The following is a 17,798-nucleotide window of genomic DNA, read 5'->3' as shown; positions in this document are numbered from 1 at the left end:
TATTACATTCTTTTGCACATTGTTTTTCACATTCTTCTTCACATTCATCTTCACATTCTTTTTCACATTCTTCTTCAGATTCTTCTTTACATTGTTCTTCACATTCTACTTCACACTTTTCTTAACATTCTTCTTCACATTTTGCTTAACACTCTTCTTCTCAGTCTTCTTCACGATCTTCGTTACATTCTTCTTCCCTTTCTTCTTCACATTCTTCTTCATATTCTTCTTCACACTCTTCTTAAAACTTTTCTTCACATTCTTGTGTACTTTGTTCTTCACATTATTCTTCACACTCATCTTTACATTCTTCTTCGCATTTTTCTTCATACTCTTCTAAACATTCTTCTTCTCATTTTGTACCGACCAGTCTTGGGATGTAGTTGACTGCTGGTAGTGGTGGGCCACGTAAGCTGGGTCTCACAATTGGCATGGGCCAGTGCATCGCATGTGGCACGCGCCAGGGTGCCGATGAGTGGTCAGACGTCGATCACCAGGATGTGTTGATGTGTCCTCGGCAACAGAGTGAGGGCGATGTGACATCAGACATCGGTGACTCAAACAGCAGAGCTGGGCCAGGAGAGGTGGGTCCCAGCCAACATGCCAGTTACCAGAAGGGGGAAGCCTAGATCACGAGGGGTCCGTGCGTCTGCTGTGAATAGCGCATTCAGGCGCGACACTAGCAAAGAACCACTGAAAGCGTTGAGGCCCATTAGGGTTGCGCTCTAGGGGTAGGCTGCATGCATGGCACGTGAACAGCTAGGGCACCCCCAGAAAGGATGGCCACCCCCAGAAAGGATGGCCCTAGAGATTAGGTGCACAAGTTGGTACCCAACTGGTCATTCCGTTAGAGGTTGCACTCCAGTAAGGGAGCCTTATGTGCTAGATTGCCCTAAGATTAGGTGATAGCGACGCTAAGGCATACCCTCAGAAACCCTAAATGCGGGTAGCGGAAACAACGGAAACCCTAGACTATATAAAGGGTAGTAAGAAACCTCACAAGGTACGCAAGTTTTACGCAGCTTTACACACGGTTCTTGAGAGAAGAACTGCTCCAGTATTGACTTGAGCGTCAGAGTTCAAACGACCTCTAGGGCGCCCTTTGTCTTTGCAAGTTCAAGGTGTTTGATCGAAAGAAAGTAAGAACGAAGGAAGAGGGAATTGGGCGTGTGATCGTCGTTAGAAGTACGAAGGCAATCGAGTCAACCGACAGGAAAACGTTCTTTTTCACATTCTTCTTCACACTCTACTTTAGATTTTTCTTCACACTCTTATTCATATTCTTCATCACACTCTTCTTGAAATTCTTCTTCACATTCTTCTTCACATTCCTCTTCATATTCTTCTTCACACTCTTCTTCAAACTTTTCTTCACATTCCTCTTCATATTCTTCTTCACATTCTTCTTCAAACTTTTATTCACATTCTTGTTCGCATTATCTTTCACACTCTTTTTCACATTCTTCTTCACACTCTTTTAAAAATTATTGTTCACATTCTTTTTCACATTCTTCTTCACACTCATCTTCACACTCTTCTTCACATTTTTCTTCACACTCTTCTTCACATTCTTCATCACATTCTTCTTCACACCATTCTTTACACCCTTCTTCACATTTTCCTTCACACTCTTCTTCACATACATTTTCACATTCTTCTTCACACTCTTCTTCACACTCTTCCTCACATTCTTCACATTTTTCTTCAAACTCTTCATCACATTCTTTTTCACACTCTTCTTCACATTCTTTTTCACACTCTTCTTCACATTCTTCTTCACATTTCTCTTCAAATTCTTATTCACATTCTTCTTCACACCATTCTTTACACCCGTCAAATTCTTCTTCACATTTTTCTTCTCACTCTTTTTCACATTGTTCATTACATTCTTCTTCACACTTTTATTCACATTCTTCTATATATTTTTGTTCACATTCTTTTTCACATTGTTCTTCACACTCCACTTCACATTTTTCTTCACACTTTTCTTCATATTCTTCATCACACACTTCTTCACATTCTTGTTCACATTCTTCTTCACATTCATCTTCATATTCTTCTTCACACTCTTCTTCAAACTTTTCTTCACATTCTTGTTCACATTCTCTTTCACACTCTTTTTCACATTCTTTTAAACATTATTGTTCACATTCTTCTTCACATTTTTCTTCACATTCTTATTCACATTCTTCATCACATTCTTCTTCACACAATTCTTTACATCCTTATTCACATTTTCCTTCACACTCTTCTTCACATTCTTTTTAACATTCTTCTTTACACTCTTTTTCACATTCTTCTTTACATTTTTCTTCAAACTCTCCATCACATTCTTTTTTACACTCTGTTTCACATTCTTCTTCATATTCTTCTTGATACTATTGTTCAGACTCTTCTTCTCATTCTTTTTCACGCTCTGCTTGACATTCTTCCTTACACTTTTGTTCACATTCTTCTTAACATTCTTTTTCACACTCTTTTTCACATTCTTCTTCATATTCCTCTTTACATTCTTCTTCACATTCGTCTTCAAATTCCTCTTCAAATTCTCTTCACATTCTTCTTCACACTCTTCTTGGCATTCTTCTTCAATATCTTCTTCAAATTCTCTTCATATTCTTCTTCACATTCTTCTTCACATCCTTTTTCACATTCTTCTTCACACTCTTCTTCACACACTTTTTCACATTCTTCTTCACACTCTTCTTCACATTCTTCTTCACACTCTTCTTCACATTCTTCTTCACATTTTTCTTCTTATTCGTCTTCATATTCTTTTTAACATTCTTCTTCAAATTCCTCTTCAACTTTTCTTCACATTATTTTTCACCTTTTTCTTCATACATTTTTTCGTATTCTTCTTTACATTGCTCTTCAATATCTTCATCAAATTATCTTCACATTCTTATTAACATTTTCTTTAAACTTTTCTTCACATTTTATTAACATTTTTCTCCACATTTTTCATCACATTCTTCTTCACATTCTTCTTCACACTCTTCTTCATATTCTTCTTCAAATTCTTCTTCACAATTTTCTTCACACTCTTTTTCACATTGTTCATTAAATTCTTCTTCACACTTTTCTTCACATTCTTCTTCATATTTTTGTTCACATTCTTCTTCACACTCTTCTTCACACTATTCTTCACATTCTTCTTCACACTCTTCTTCATATTCTTTTTCAGATTCTTCGTTCCATTCTTCTTCACATCGTTCTCCGTATTGTTTTTCACATTCATCTTCACATTCTTCTTCACACTCTTCTTCACATTCTTCTTCACATTTTTATGCACATTCTTCTTCACACTTTTCATCACATTCTTCTTCACACTCTTCTTTACACACTTCTTCACATTTTCCTTCACATTCTTCTTCAAACTCTTCTTTACATTCTTATTCACATTTTCCTTCACACTCTTCTTCACATACTTCTTCAATTTCTTCTTCTCATTCTGCTTCACATTGTTCTTCACATTCTTTTTTGTCATTGTTCTTCACATTCTTCTTCAGACTTTTCTTTACACACTTCTTCCTATTCTTCTTCACATTCTTCTTTACATTCTTCTTCACAGTCTTCTTCACATTTTTCTTCATATTCTTCTTAACACTCTTCTTCCCATTTTTCTTCACATTCCTCTTCAAATTCCTCTTCAAATTTTCTTCACATTCTTACTCACATTCTTCTTCACACCATTCTTCGCATTCTTCTTCACGTTCTTCTTCAATATCTTCTTCAAATTCTCTTCATATTCTTCATCACATTCTTCTTCACATTCTTTTTGACATTCTTCTTCACACTCTTCTTCACATTTTTCTTCACAGTCTTGTTACATTGTTCATCACAATCTTCTTCTCATTCTTTTTCCCATTTTTATTCAATTTCTTCTTCACATTCCTCTTCATACTCTTTTTCACATTGTATATCAAATTTTTCTTCACACTTTTTCTCACATTTTATTCACATTTTTCTCCACATTCTTCTTCACATTCTTCTTCACAGTCTTCTTCACATTCTTCTATAAATTCTTCGTGACATTTTTCTTCACACTCTTCTTCACACTCTTTTTCACATTGTTCATTACATTCTCCTTCATATATTTGTTCACATTCTTTTTCAAATTGTTCTTCACACTCTACTTCACATTTTTCTTCACACTCTTCTTCACATTTTTCATCACACACTTGTTCACATTCTTCTTCACATTCATATTCATATTCTTCTTCACACTCTTTTTCAAACTTTTCTTCACATTCTCTTGCACACTCATTTTCAGATTCTTCTTCGCACTCTTTTAAACCTTATTGTTCACATTCATTTTCACATTCTTCTTCACACTCTTCTTCACATTCTTATTCACATTCTTCTTTACACCCTTCTTGAAATTTTCCTTCACACTCTTTTTCACATTATATATCAAATTTTTCTTCACAGTTTTCTTCACATTTTATTCACATTTTTCTCCACATTCTTGTTCACATTCTTCTTCACACTCTTTTTCACATTATGTATCAATTTTTTTTTTCACACTTTTCTTCACATTTTATTCACATTTTCTCCACATTCTTGTTCACATTCTTCTTCACACTTTCCTTCATATTTTTTTCACATGCTTTTTGACATTGTTCTTCACACTCTACTTCACATTTTTCTTCACACTCTTCTTTATATTTTCCATCACACACTTCTTCACATTCATCTTCATATTCTTCTTCACACTCTACTTCAAACTTTTCTTCACATTCTCTTTCATACTCTTTTTGCATTCTTCTACACACTCTTTTAAACATTATTGTTCACATTCTTTTTCATATTCTTCTTCACAGTCTGCTTCACATTCTTCTCCACATTTCTCTTCACACTCTTCTTCACATTCTTCTTCACACCATTCTTAACACCTTTCTTCACATTTTCCTTCACACTCTTCTTAACACTTTTCTTCACATACTTTTCCACATTGTTCTTCACACTCTTCTTCACATTCTTCTTTACATTTTTCTTCAAACTCTCCATCACATTCTTTTTTACACTCCGTTTCACATTCTTCTTCACATTCTTTTTCACGCTCTGCTTCACATTCTTCCTCACACTATTCTTCACATTCTTCTTCAAATTCTTCTTAACATTATTCTTCACACTCTTTTTCACATTCTTCTTCACATTCCCTTTTACATTCTTCTTCACATTTTCCTTAACACTCTTCTTCACATTCGTCTTCAAATTCCTCTTCAAATTCTCTTCACATTCTTCTTCACACTCTTCTTGACATTGTTCTTCACATTCTTCTTCAATATCTTCGTCAAATTCTCTTCAAATTCTTCTTCACATTCTTTTTCACATTCTTCTTCACATTATTCTTCACACTCTTTTTCACACTCTCCGTCACATTCTTCTTCACATTTTTCTTCACATTTTTATTCATATTCGTCTTCACATTCTTCTTCAATTTCATCTTCAATTTCTCTTCTCATTATTCTTCACACTCTTCTTCACACTCTTCTTCGCATTCTTCTTCAATATCTTCTTCAAATTCTTCTTCACATTCCTCTTCACACACTTTTTCACATTGTATATCAAAATTGTTTTCAAACTTTTCTTCACATTCTTCTTCACACTCTTCTTCACACACTTCTTCACACTCTTGTTCACTTTTTCAACACATTCTTCTTCAAATTCTTCTTCACATTTTTCTTTACACTCTTCTTCATACACTTTTTCACATTGTTCATTACATTCTTCTTCACACTTTTCTTCACACTTTTCTTCACATTCTTCTTCACACTTTTCTTCACATTCTTCTTCATATTTTTGTTCACATTCTTCTTTACAATCTTCTTCACAGTATTCTTCACATTTTTCTTCAAACTTTTCTTCACATTCTTCATTACATTCTTTTTTACATTCTTTTTCGCTTTCATCTTCACACTCTTCTTCATATTCTTTTTCACATTTTTCGTTACATTCTTCTTCACATTGTTTTTCACATTCTTCTTCACATTGTTTTTCATATTCTTCTTTACACTCTTCTTCACATTTTTTCTTCACATTCTTCTTCACACTTTTCTTCAAATTCTTCTTCATACTCTTCTTTACACACTTCTTCACATTCTTCTTCAACTCTTCTTTACACTCTTCTTCATATTTTCCTTCACACTCTTCTTCACATACTTCTTCAATTTCTTCTAAACAATCTACTTAACATTGTTCTTCACATTCTTTTTGTCATTGTTCTTCGCATTGTTCTTCACATTCTTTTTCACATTCTTCTTCACACTCTTCTTCACACTCTTATTCACAGTCTTTATCACATTCTTCTTCAGACACTTCTTTACACTCTTCTTCACATTCTTCTTCACATTTTTCTTCACAGTCTTCTTCACATTTTTCTTCACATTCTTCTTCATACTCTTCTTAACACTCTTTTTCACATTCTTCTTCACATTCTTCTTCAAATTCCTCTTCAAGTTCTCTTCACACTCTTCTTCGCATTTTTGTTCACGTTTTTCTTTAATATCTTCTTCAAATGCCTTTCATATTCTTCTTCACATTCTTTTTCACATTCTTCTTCACACTCTTTTTCACACTGAACTAACAAAACAGATTCTTTTAGGAGTTTCAAACAAACAATCGATTGTTTTTTTTTTACAGCAAGTCAACCAACCAAAACAGTTTTCAATCTTTTGAAAAACACGTAAGAGTAAAACAATCGGTTGTTTCGACAAAACAACAAGTTGTCTTTCACTTAGTTTGAAAAACACTTTAATCTTAAAAGATTTTAAAAACACTTTAGCTTTAGATTCAACAAAGAGTGGATTACACAAATAAACTACCCAGATCCTATCCTAAACACCGCAACAACTCCAGCCTTTCATCAAACACTTGGATTTGGATTCTTCAATGCCTTTGATCACTCTTGATCAATAATCCCCCAAGGCAAAATGGGATTCACCAAGATAAATGGAAGATGGGTGAGCAAAGATGGTGATTATGGTGGTTCCTCAAGAGCTGTAGCTGCTGATTTTGATGAAGAAGATCAAGTTGCTGATATGGATATCCACCATGAAGAACAGCCTGCAACTAACTTCAATGCTGGAACAAGTGCTGGACATCAAGGGGATGGGATTCCCTCGATGTCTTCTTTTGAAAGATACATGGTGGATAAACTTGATGATTTTGCTGAAAATCAAAGAAATCTCCATGATCTTTGTGTGACAAATTTCCAGAGCATTGACAATATATTTCAGAGCATGAACACTCGCTTTAAGACCCTGGATGAATAGATTGAAGTTGTTCAGAACCAGATCTTTGAGCTGCAATATGGCAAGTATGAGTGAAGAAAAACAACCGGTTGAATGCTCGAAACAACCGGTTGTTTTTGCTTTGTAACAGTTTTATTGCTATTTCTTTTAAATTCTGTTTTATTTGGAACATTTCCTGTTTTATCTCTTCTTATCGTCTATTTTTGAAGATAAATATGGGGTGAATTTTATGTTGTGTTGTCTTAAAACTCTGCAAACTCTATCTATTTAAAGTGATTGTTATTTCTGCTGTTGCTGATGCTTTATGGTTTGCCTTTTTTGGCTGGTTTACTCTTATGTACTGGTTAAGCAGAACACAAGCTATATATGCTATTCTAACCTGCTGCCATAGATGTTGTATATTGCTTAAACTTTGTTTTGCAGGAACTGCTTCAGATTCAAACAAGTGCAAGACAAGCAACCAGGGATTTGTCTTCATCAAATAGGGGGAGATTGTTGAATCAAGTGTGATCAAAGGCTTTGAAGAATCCAAATCCTAGTGTTTGATGGAAGGATGAAGTTTCTATTGTGTTTATGATAGGATCTGGGTAGTTTTCAATTTGAGATAGATTGCTTTCAAGATTTGAGCATTAACTTTTCAACTTTGGTTTTCTCAAGAGAGAGTGGAATAGGATTACATCTGTATTGATTTCACTTCATTCTGTAAACAAGTGTAATTCATTATGAATACTTTGTATTTTCTGGTGTTGTAAGCCAAGAAGTGTTGTGTGCTCTTGAGGTTGTCAAGATCAACATTCTTGGTGTGTGTTGTGCCAAAGGAAGTGTGTTTCTTGAGGGGTTCAAGGTCACTTCTTTTGTGGTTTTGTGTGTAATCTGAATTTGATTGCTTAGTGGATTGCCGAGTTGATTCTTGGGACTGGATGTAGCTCTTGGTTTAAGAGTGAACCACTATAAACTGTTTGTGTATCTCTTTCTTCCCTTAAACTCATTTAAATTTAGTTATTATTGCTTTGCTGGCATAAACAACCGATTGTTTCGCATAAACAACCGATTGTTTCGCAGAAACAACCGATTGTTTTTCTGGTGCTTTGCTGTTTTGTGCTTTATATCTTGGCTAACTGAATTTCTGATTGAGTTTCATTCAAAGGATTTTGTTCTAGTTTAAAATGTTTTCGAAAACCCCTTTTAAACAATTCACCCCCCTCTCGTTTAAGGTCATATATTCTAACAGAGATGACCCAATTGGTTGTTTTTGTGAAGGAAAACAGCTGCAACAGATTTTATAGCAAATCAGAGACCTTCTTTGATCCTTTGGTGATTGTGGGTTTTAATCTTCAAGACAAGAATCTGGTCCAAGCTCTGCACAGGGAAGTCAGAAAAGAGCAGAAAAGCACATGATCAGCACATGTGACCTTTGACTAGACATAATGGCTCTTGAATTTCCAAGATATGGAATATATTCCTTTATGACATCTTGTAACTTCCTCCAGAACTAAATCAGGCTTTCAAGACTGCTTTATTGAGTTAAGATCCTTTCGTTATTGAGATTTGCAATAGACAGAATGTATAGAGAAATTAATTCAATTCTTTACAATGCTGTCAGATAAGAAACAATCGGTTGTTTCGAGGAAACAATTGGTTGTTTTTCTGCAGCAGTTTAACATAATGTGATTTTCTAGTATACATTGAGAAAGGTTCAAAACAGATATAATTGCTTATTTGGAAAAAGAAATTAATCATGAATCATAATTAAAAAGCAAAGATAAGGAAGGTCTTATCCTTTTATGAAGTCCTTTCAATGAGTCATTGTTTGTGATCAAGAATCATTCTTTTGGCTTTTTCAAGAAGCTTGGATTGGTACACACCTTTAATCCAGTTCTAGTCTCAATCCTTTTCTTCCAAGAACCTGATCAGATGACTTAGAGCTTCATGTTTCTTCAATATCCCTACATCAAAATGAATTCAAGCAACTAGATTTGGTCCCCTTACAAATTTGGGTCCATTTGATTAATTTTTGTCATTTGAAACCTCATAACCTTTGGGAATCCATTTCATGAAACCTCTAGGAACAGAATATTTCCTTAATTTACAGAATCTGATTGAATGGCCTCTTTTCATGCTATAAAAACATGTAACAACCGGTTGCTTCGACTTAACAATCGGTTGTTTTCCTGGAAGTTTTGAAAAAGTCTTTGAAAACTTATCTTGCTTGTTCTGTGGATTAAAATCTAATCCAGCTCTTCCAAAATCACAATTTTGAGATGCTAAGACATTCTCAAAATTGGATTTACCCTTTGAAAGTTTTATCCACAGTTCTAACAAGATAATAAACTTTCTTTTCAAGATTTTCACAATTTTCACAAGCAAGAGAGTCACACACATGAGAAGAGTTTTTGCAATGTTTTTCAAAATCATTTTTTGATTTTTCCAGCTCTTCTTCAAGTGTCTTAACCCTCTTTTCAAGCGAGTTGTTCAACCCTTTCAATCGGTTGTTTGAGAGAACCAATCGGTTAGCTTCTTCATGAGTTTCTTCAAAAGCTTGAAGCAATTTACTATAATTTTCAGCACTTAGGGAAGCACATGAACTTACACTGCTTGAGCTGTTTGACTCATCATCTCCTTCTGCAATTAAGCATATGTTTGCGTTTTCATCTTCACTTGACGAGGAACTTGATGAGAAGACTTCATTTTCATCCCAAGCAATATATGCTCTTCTTGATTTTCCCTTCTTCTCCTTGTAGTTTGATTTCTTTCAATTGCTTTCTTTATTTGGGCAATCAACTTTTATATGCCCTTGTTCACCACAACCCAAGCAAGTATAATTGTTCGAATTGGAATCACTAGTTTTCTTGTAGCCATACCTTTCTTTGTTGGCTTCTTTGTTGCGATTTCTCTTCAAGAATCTACTAAACTTTTTGGACAGCAAGCTAAGGTTTTCTTCTTCACTTTCATCACTTGAATCTTGTTTGCTTTCGTGCTTGGCAGCTTTCAAGGCAATGCTTCTCACATGCTTGTCTTCACTTTCTTGAACATTGAGTCTATTCATTTCTAACTCATGTTCTCTAAGCTTACCAAACAATGAAACCGATGTCAAGGAAGTCAAATCTTTTGATTCAGAAATTGTTGTTACCTTAGGTTGCCAAGATATATCAAGTCACTTGAGAATCTTGATGTTTAGTTCTTCTTTATCAAAGGTTTTCCCAAGGCTCATTAGATGGTTTATGATGTCAATGAACCTCTTTTGCACTTCAGCAATAGATTCTCCCTTAAGCATTCTGAACATCTCATACTCTTGTATTAGAGTATGTTTCCTTGCTCTCTTCATATCATTTGTTCCTTCATGGGTGCTTCCAAAGTGTCCCACATCTCCTTGGCCGATGAACATTGTGATATCCTGAAAAATTCATCCGAACTCAAAGCAAATGTTATGATATTCTTGTCAATACAATCAAACTTGACATTTTTATTTTCAGCATCAGTCCATTGGGACCAAGGCTTTTCAATAGAAGATCCATCCTTTTCAAATTTAGGAATAAAAGGGCCATTTTCAATTGCATCCCAAATTCCTTTATAAAGAGATTCCTTGAACAAAGATTTTCATTCTAACTTTCCAGAATTGATAATTCAAATCACAGAACAGAGGTGGTCTGTTAATTGAAGCACCCTCTCCAAAAGGTAGTTTTTCAGCCATTGAAAAAAGATTTTAGGATCAAACTTGAGTATTTTTCAAGTACCAAGCTCTTGATGCCAATTGTTAGAATATATGCCCTTAAACAAGAGGGGGGGTAAATTGTTTAAAGGGGGTTTTTGAAAACTTTTTATGCTATAACAAAATCCTTTGTATGAAACTAAATCAGAAATTCAATTAGCCAAGATATAAAGCACAAAAACAGCGAAGCACCTGAAAAACAATCGGTTGTTTCTTTGAAACAATCGGTTGTTTATACCAACAAATCAATAACAACTAAATTTAAATGAGTTTAAGGGAAGAAAGAGATACACAAACAGTTTATAATGGTTCACTCTTAAACCAAGAGCTACATCCAGTCCCTAGAAGCCACTAGGCAATACTCTTCTTCACATTCTTCTTCACACTCTTCTTCACATTATTCTTAACACTCTTCTTTACATTCTTCTTCACATTCTTATTCACACTCTTCTTCACACTTTTCTTCACATTTTCTTCACATTTTCTTCACATTCTTCTTCACACTCTTCTTCACGTTCTTCTTCACATTCTTCTTCACACTCTTCTTCACACTCTTCTTCACACTCTTCTTCACATACTTCTTCACACTCTTCTTCACATTTTCTTCACACTCTTCTCACATACTTCTTCACACTCTTCTTTACATTCTTCTTCACACTCTTTTTCACATTCTTCTTCACATTCTTCTTCACACTCTTCATCACATTCTTCTTCACATTTTTCTTCACACTCTTCATCACATTCTTCTTCACACTCTTCTTCACATTTTCTTCAGATTTTCTTCACATTCTTCTTCACACTCTTCTTCACATTCTTCTTCACACTCTTCTTCACATTTTCTCCACATTTCCTTCACATTTTTTTCACACTCTTTGTACTGTCCCATCCCCGAGCGTTGACCAAAGTCAAAGTCAACATAGGGTGGGACCACTCGAGGGGTCCAAGGAAGGAAGTCAACCGATTGACCGCTTGAGGCACGCCAAGATAAGGCGTCACCCAGATGAGGCGTCGCCAAGAAAAGGCGTCGCCAGGTTAAGGCGTCGCCTAGATAAGACACAGCCAAGTTAAGACATCGCAAGGGGGCCTCGTGCCTCGACAGCTTAGAATATTAACAAAGAGAAGGGAAAGGTGGCTTCAAGGCCATAGTTCTAGTACCAGTAGGGGGTAACCTGACTCGTGAAGTACCCACGCCACCGCTAGGAGACCCTGGGACAGATACGACCCATGAGAGGGCCACGTCCTGGGGAGAACCACGTGCATGGTACGAGAGAAAGGTAGATACACTCCCAAGGAAAGTGACTAGAGGCTGGGGCGCATGAGTTGGCACCCAGAAAGTCACCCCTTTTGCGTCAGATGCACTTCGAGGGAAAAGGACTCACACAATGGAATAACCCTAAGTTAGGTTACGGCGTTGTGAGGCCCTCTGCGTAGAGTAGTGATCAAGTCAGAAGAACACGTGGCAATAAGCACTGAAAACATCAAGGCTTTCCTAAAAGTTCGCTAAGGTACGCGTTATTTTAGATTACGTTTCGAATGTTTCGAGGGATATTTTTATACGCTTTCAATGCGCTTTAAATGCAGGAGGTGTTTAAAAAGGGCCTGGGAACGTTTGAATGAGGATCCGAGTTTTGACCTAATTCACACAATTTTACACAGAGACAGAAAACCCTAGTTGTTTCACGGTGCACCCATTGTGCGCACAGACAATTAGGGTACACAGTATTAGCTACTCAGTATTTTCGACCACCTTCAGAGCATCCCTTCACAGTGTTCCGATACGGAGGTGTGTCACCTTTGATGTTTCTCGCTAGCTGACTTGATCGTCGGTGTTCAAACGGCCGCGAGGGCGCCCCTTTGTCCACTTTTTTTCAGGTACTCACAGACGGAGCAGAACGAAGGTGCCCTAGCTCGCGAGGACAGGCCACGCGCAACGACGATCCCGGTCAACTGGCAGGAACACTCTTCTTCACATACTTCTTCACACTTTTCTTCACTTTTTCTTCACGTTCTTCTTCACACTCTTCTTTGTTGGGTCTATTAGTGTCTAACTTCAAAAGGGGAGGGGTGAATTGAACATATAAAATTTTTGCAAACACAAACTGTTTTCAGTATATCAGAGGTAAAAGAACGGATTGATTTTAGAATGAATAGATTGATTCTTGAAAACAAACTAACACAAACAGAACTGCACCAGATTGGGATTAAGATCAAATAGTCAAAGATAGCTAAATCAGAATGGTTCACTTTTAACAGTTTTGAAGAACACACACTATACCAAAAGGACAATCAAATATGTTTAACACCAAGCTTCAAAGACAATGAATCTTTAACATGAGTTTTATGAAGAAAACTGTTAGCCCTTAAATCAATTACCAACTTACATTCATAAGCTTTGTTTATGATTAGAGAACTTTTCAGATCAAGAAGAACAGCCTTTATTAAGCCCAGAATTAACATATTTGATTTCAAATGAACAGATTTCGTTCTTGACAGAATTAAGCAAAAACCAGAAACGAGTGTAGGGATGAGAAGAAAAGTACAAGCAAGCATTTATACTGGTTCACTCATACAGAGCTACATCCAGTTTCACCTTACTCCAAGGTGGAATCCACTAAAAACAGTTTCAATCACTTACAAACACAACAGTTCTTGAACACTACAAGAACAATACAACCAATGCTGAAAAATCCTATTTCAGCATAACTTGCACTCCAAGAAACCCTATCAAGGAGTGACTAACACTTACACCTTTACAAACAAGAATAAAGGAAAGATAACACCTGAAAAGAAGATGCAAGAACTCAAAACCAGTAGTTCAATTTGCTGCAGAATTGCACCAGCACATTCACCAAGATCAAGGTTTTCCTAGAACAAGCACACTTGAAGATCCCTTTGGAAAACCTTTCAAAATCTCTTTTCAATCCTTCTTCTCACATAGAAAGTGTTTAATCTCTGTCAAAACGTGATTGCTCAACAAACAGATTCTAACTACTTTATATAGAAAACAGTTTCTAACTACTTTTCAAAAAACAGTTGAAAAGTTGTTATGAAAACAACAGATTCAGTTTAAAACTAAACAAATTTATTTTAGGAAAACTGCCAACTCAGCTAACTGAAATAACTGACTGGGTTGTACCTTTGGTGCCCTAACCAACTTTCGAAAAGCCTTTTAGCAAACCAAAAATAAACCTATTCTTTTACAGAGAAACAGATTTATTTTTGTGTAGTATCTTGATTTTTGAGAAAACTCTAAAAAGCTTTTTGAAAAACTTTTAACCACTTCATGTGCTTGATCTAAGCTTGATTAGGCATCTAGGATAGGTCATGTAGCAAAAGGCAACCTTACACATACACAAGCCTAAATACAAGACCATCTAAATCCATTACAAACTTCAAAGCAAACAAGCTATTTTCTACATCAAAACACACACTAAAACTAGGTAGAAAAGAAGCTTCATCCATCTTCAACAATCTCCCCTTGTTTGATGGAGACAAATCCCCTTTGCACTACATAGCTTTGAAGAAAGATCATGGTCAAGGACCTGTATAACACTAGATACCAGAAAAGGACACAAGAGCTTTTAGATGTTAAAACATAATGTAACAGATTCAAGTATTGTTGTACCTCCCTGCAGATTTAATATCTGAATTCACATCAGCAACTTATATGAATTATTCCTCAACTGCAGAACCTGTATCAAGCTATTCTTCTCCCCCTTTGGATTCATCAAACAGAATGGGAGCACAAGATAAAAGAAACACACCATAGCCATACTGCATTAAACCTAGCCACTGGTTCAGTAGGATTCCTCACACAACTTCTGTAAAACTGCATCTTGTTGAATCCTTAAATTCCAGCAGTGTTCCCTTTACTCACTTTCAGCCCTGAGTACTTGATTCCTCCAACACTGCTCCATATTTCCCTAGTGATTTTCAGCTTTACTCCTTTCACATAGGACACAAGATTCTTACCATCTTGTTCAAGATTGCTATAGAACACCTTCACTAGGTCTGGATAAACATTTTCAGTCATCTCCAGAAAACTTTTCAATTTTTGATGCTTGAGAAGAGTTCTTGCTTCTGTCAGATTTTCTTCTATCAGCCATGAGAATTCCAGCACCTTAGGTACATTGTTTTGCTTCCTGCTTGTCTCATGAATGAACCTTGTCATAGCTTCAGAATCTCCAGCAAACCAATTTTCCAGGATGCCTTGGACTTCTTCTTTTTGTGTGAAGAGGATGCCATTTCAAGTCAGTTGCTCTCAGCACCTATTCATAAATGGACAGTTCCAGCTAGAGAGAAAAATTAGCATAAAATTTGTACCGACCAGGTCATCATGCGTGATGACGTGTCTTGCACGTGCTCGGGTGGGGCGTGCTCAATGGAACGCGTAGGCTAGAAAAGATGAATGGCTCAAAAGTGGGCATAGTCGCCGATCGCTGGATTGGCGTTCTCCGATCTCTAGTGTGCGTAACCGGCAGTCACCAGAGTTACGTCGCAGTCGCCGTATGAGAGCGCTAGGAGAACGGTTAATCAGAGATCGCTCGGGAATGCTAGGAGATCGGGTGGTTTACACGCCGCCACAAGGAGCACATCGTCGGATCTCCCAGCAAACTTAGTTAAAGCTGTTGAAGGCTCAGAAGGGTAATTTCAAGCGTGTAAGTTCAGTAAGACGATTGTGGCACCAGCATGGGGCATGAAGGTCGAGTGGGTTGGGGGGAACGCCTTGCTCATCTGCGACAGGGTTCCCAGAGTGGACATTTGTTGGTGGCAAGGTTTCCCCAGCTAGAACATGCATGGCGTAGCAGTAAGGAGGGTGCCATTCGCGATGAGCGATATCACAGAGATGATGCACTTTGTTGCATCCGATACTCGCCTTGTCGGGTGGTGTTTCACAGCGCATTACGTGCTGGGTTGCTCCTTGAGTTGAGGACTTAGCTGTGCGGTTGGTTACTACAGAAAGAATGACGTTTGAGTTGCCCCAGTCCAGATGATGACACGTGTAGGGTTGGATGTCACCAGTTACTCCAACCTAGATGATGACACGTGTAGGGCTGGGCGCTACCTGCTGTCCCAGCCCAGATGGCGACACGTGCAGGGCTGGATGCGAGCCACGCGTCCAAAAGCATAACGGCCTGGAGAGAGAAGAAACCTAGCTATAAAGGTAACCTTAACAGAATCTGCAGAGGTACGTTTTTCATTACGGCTGATACTGCTAGGGTTGTGGGCCTACAGTACGGTCCTACAGAGCATATTCTCTCTTAGTTTTTGGGTGTTCTTGTCACTGAGTTGAGCGTCGGAGCGCCACCGGCCGCAGAGGCGCCACTGTGTGTTTTTCAGGTTCTCAGAGAGGCTATCTGTGGAGTGGACTTAGAGGGCACGTGGTGTCAAGCTGGTGAGGAACATCGTGATGAGGTAACGCTCTTGCGCTAAGTCAACCGGTAGGATCAAAATTCATATGATTAATAGAAACAAAATCAGAACTAATTAAAGAAATAGTGTTGAAACATGGACAACTTGTAACAAGAAGTGAAAGTGTGAGAAGCAATTTGAGATAAACCAGATTAATATAGGGCCCAAGGAAGATTTCAAAGATCACGGGTTTTTGAGAGCAGAATCAATAGAATCAGATACAGTACAGATTTTATTCTTGTGTGGTACCACAGGTGCAGATTTTGAATGATGCAAGAATATATTGGAAACATATTTCAGCTTAGCAAATCAAATCTGTTGCACAATCAAGATATCAAATCAGTTAGGATTTCAACACATGAATGTCATAAAACCAATGGTCAATAACCATAAAAGCAGTCAATGGTCAAGAAGAGAGAGAAAAGAAGTTATTTTTCTTTCCTAGTCAGGTCTGAGAATCTGTAACAGAAAAACAACACGTTAAAGCATAAAATAACAGATTGAAATTGTTTACTGCAGGGGACAATTTAAGCTAATGATACCCAATTCATTTAGAAGAAAGTAAAACCTATCTTTAGCAAGAGGTTTAGTAAAGAGATCAGCCAATTGAAATTCAGTGCCAATGAATTTAATATCACAAGTTCCATTAGCTATATGCTCTCTTAGGAAGTGATGTCTAATTTCAATATGTTTAGTTCTTGAATGCATGATAGGATTCTTAAACAGATTTATAGCACTAGTGTTATCACAATTTATAGGTATCTTGTTTAAGAGAAACCCAAAGTCACTTAGTTGCTGCCTTAGCCATAATGTTTGAGCACAACAACTTCCAGCTGCTATGTATTCTGCTTCTGCTGTAGAGAGAGCAACAGGTTTGTTTCTTACAATGCCAAGAGATTAGACTTGACCCAAGTATGTGCAAGTCCCACTTGTGCTCTTCTTATCAACTTTGCAACCTGCAAAGTCAGAATCTGAAAAACCAGTCAAGCTTAAGGAAACATTGTTCGGATACCATAGTCCAACATCCTTAGTCCCTTGCAAGTATTTCAGGATCCTCTTAGCTGCATTGTAATGTGATTCCTTTGGATCAGATTGATATCTAGCACATAAACATACAACAAACATAATGTCAGGCCTGCTAGCAGTTAAGTATAATAAGGAACCAATTAAACCCCTGTATTTTGATTGATCCACTGATTTTCCTGCACAATCTTGATCCAGCTGGCAGCTTGTTGAAATAGGAGTGTTGATTGCTTTGCATTGATCCATATCAAACTTCTTAAGCAACTCCTTGCAGTACTTTGCTTGATTTATGAAGATTCCATCCTTGAGTTGTTTTACTTGTAGTCCAAGGAAGAAATTCATTTCTCCTAACATTGACATCTCAAATTCACTCTTCATTGCAGCAACAAAAGCTT

The 17,798-nt window shown here is 36.9% G+C and overlaps 5 protein-coding genes across 5 annotated transcripts; all 5 read right to left on the bottom strand.

The window, feature by feature from the left end:
- Nucleotides 1-1,271: 1,271 nt before the first annotated feature.
- Nucleotides 1,272-1,882, bottom strand: LOC137824764 (uncharacterized). Its single transcript, XM_068630439.1, has 2 exons — nucleotides 1,496-1,882; nucleotides 1,272-1,412 (listed from the first exon to the last, which is right to left on the bottom strand). The coding sequence occupies exons 1-2, from the start codon at nucleotides 1,880-1,882 to the stop codon at nucleotides 1,272-1,274; spliced, it is 528 nt and encodes a 175-aa protein (XP_068486540.1).
- Nucleotides 1,883-2,131: 249 nt separating this feature from the next.
- Nucleotides 2,132-2,497, bottom strand: LOC137824763 (protein PXR1-like). Its single transcript, XM_068630438.1, has one exon. It carries the CDS (start codon nucleotides 2,495-2,497, stop codon nucleotides 2,132-2,134), a length of 366 nt encoding a protein of 121 aa, XP_068486539.1.
- Nucleotides 2,498-2,932: 435 nt separating this feature from the next.
- Nucleotides 2,933-3,490, bottom strand: LOC137824762 (uncharacterized). The gene has a single exon (XM_068630437.1). The coding sequence runs from the start codon at nucleotides 3,488-3,490 to the stop codon at nucleotides 2,933-2,935; it is 558 nt and encodes a 185-aa protein (XP_068486538.1).
- Nucleotides 3,491-4,782: 1,292 nt separating this feature from the next.
- Nucleotides 4,783-5,452, bottom strand: LOC137824761 (uncharacterized). Its single transcript, XM_068630436.1, has 2 exons — nucleotides 5,377-5,452; nucleotides 4,783-5,294 (listed from the first exon to the last, which is right to left on the bottom strand). Exons 1-2 carry the CDS (start codon nucleotides 5,450-5,452, stop codon nucleotides 4,783-4,785), a joined length of 588 nt encoding a protein of 195 aa, XP_068486537.1.
- Nucleotides 5,453-5,454: 2 nt separating this feature from the next.
- On the bottom strand, nucleotides 5,455-6,081 carry LOC137824760 (uncharacterized). The gene has a single exon (XM_068630435.1). The coding sequence runs from the start codon at nucleotides 6,079-6,081 to the stop codon at nucleotides 5,455-5,457; it is 627 nt and encodes a 208-aa protein (XP_068486536.1).
- Between the last annotated feature and the right edge of the window lie 11,717 nt (nucleotides 6,082-17,798).

This window comes from Phaseolus vulgaris, chromosome 8 (genome assembly GCF_000499845.2).
Source record: "Phaseolus vulgaris cultivar G19833 chromosome 8, P. vulgaris v2.0, whole genome shotgun sequence".
In the NCBI taxonomy this organism is placed as follows: domain Eukaryota; kingdom Viridiplantae; phylum Streptophyta; class Magnoliopsida; order Fabales; family Fabaceae; genus Phaseolus; species Phaseolus vulgaris.
This window is presented reverse-complemented; position numbering and strand designations above follow the sequence as displayed.

Excerpts from the sequence above, each read along its gene's own strand:
- LOC137824764 (XM_068630439.1), bottom strand. The coding sequence starts at position 1,882 with ATGAACAATGTGAAAAAGAGTGAGAAGAAAAATGTGAAGAAGAATTTG. Across the intron at positions 1,413-1,495 it reads AGAAGAATGTGAAAAAGAAT|TTTGAAGAAGAATGTGAAGA; the intron begins GTGAACAATAAT and ends TGTGAATAAAAG.
- LOC137824763 (XM_068630438.1), bottom strand. The coding sequence starts at position 2,497 with ATGAAGAAGAATGTGAAAAAGAGTGTGAAAAAGAATGTTAAGAAGAAT.
- LOC137824762 (XM_068630437.1), bottom strand. The coding sequence starts at position 3,490 with ATGACAAAAAAGAATGTGAAGAACAATGTGAAGCAGAATGAGAAGAAG.
- LOC137824761 (XM_068630436.1), bottom strand. The coding sequence starts at position 5,452 with ATGAAATTGAAGAAGAATGTGAAGACGAATATGAATAAAAATGTGAAG. Across the intron at positions 5,295-5,376 it reads GAAGAAGAATGTGACGGAGA|ATATTGAAGAAGAATGTGAA; the intron begins GTGTGAAAAAGA and ends AATTTGACGAAG.
- LOC137824760 (XM_068630435.1), bottom strand. The coding sequence starts at position 6,081 with ATGAAGAAGAATTTGAAGAAAAGTGTGAAGAAGAATGTGAAGAAAAAA.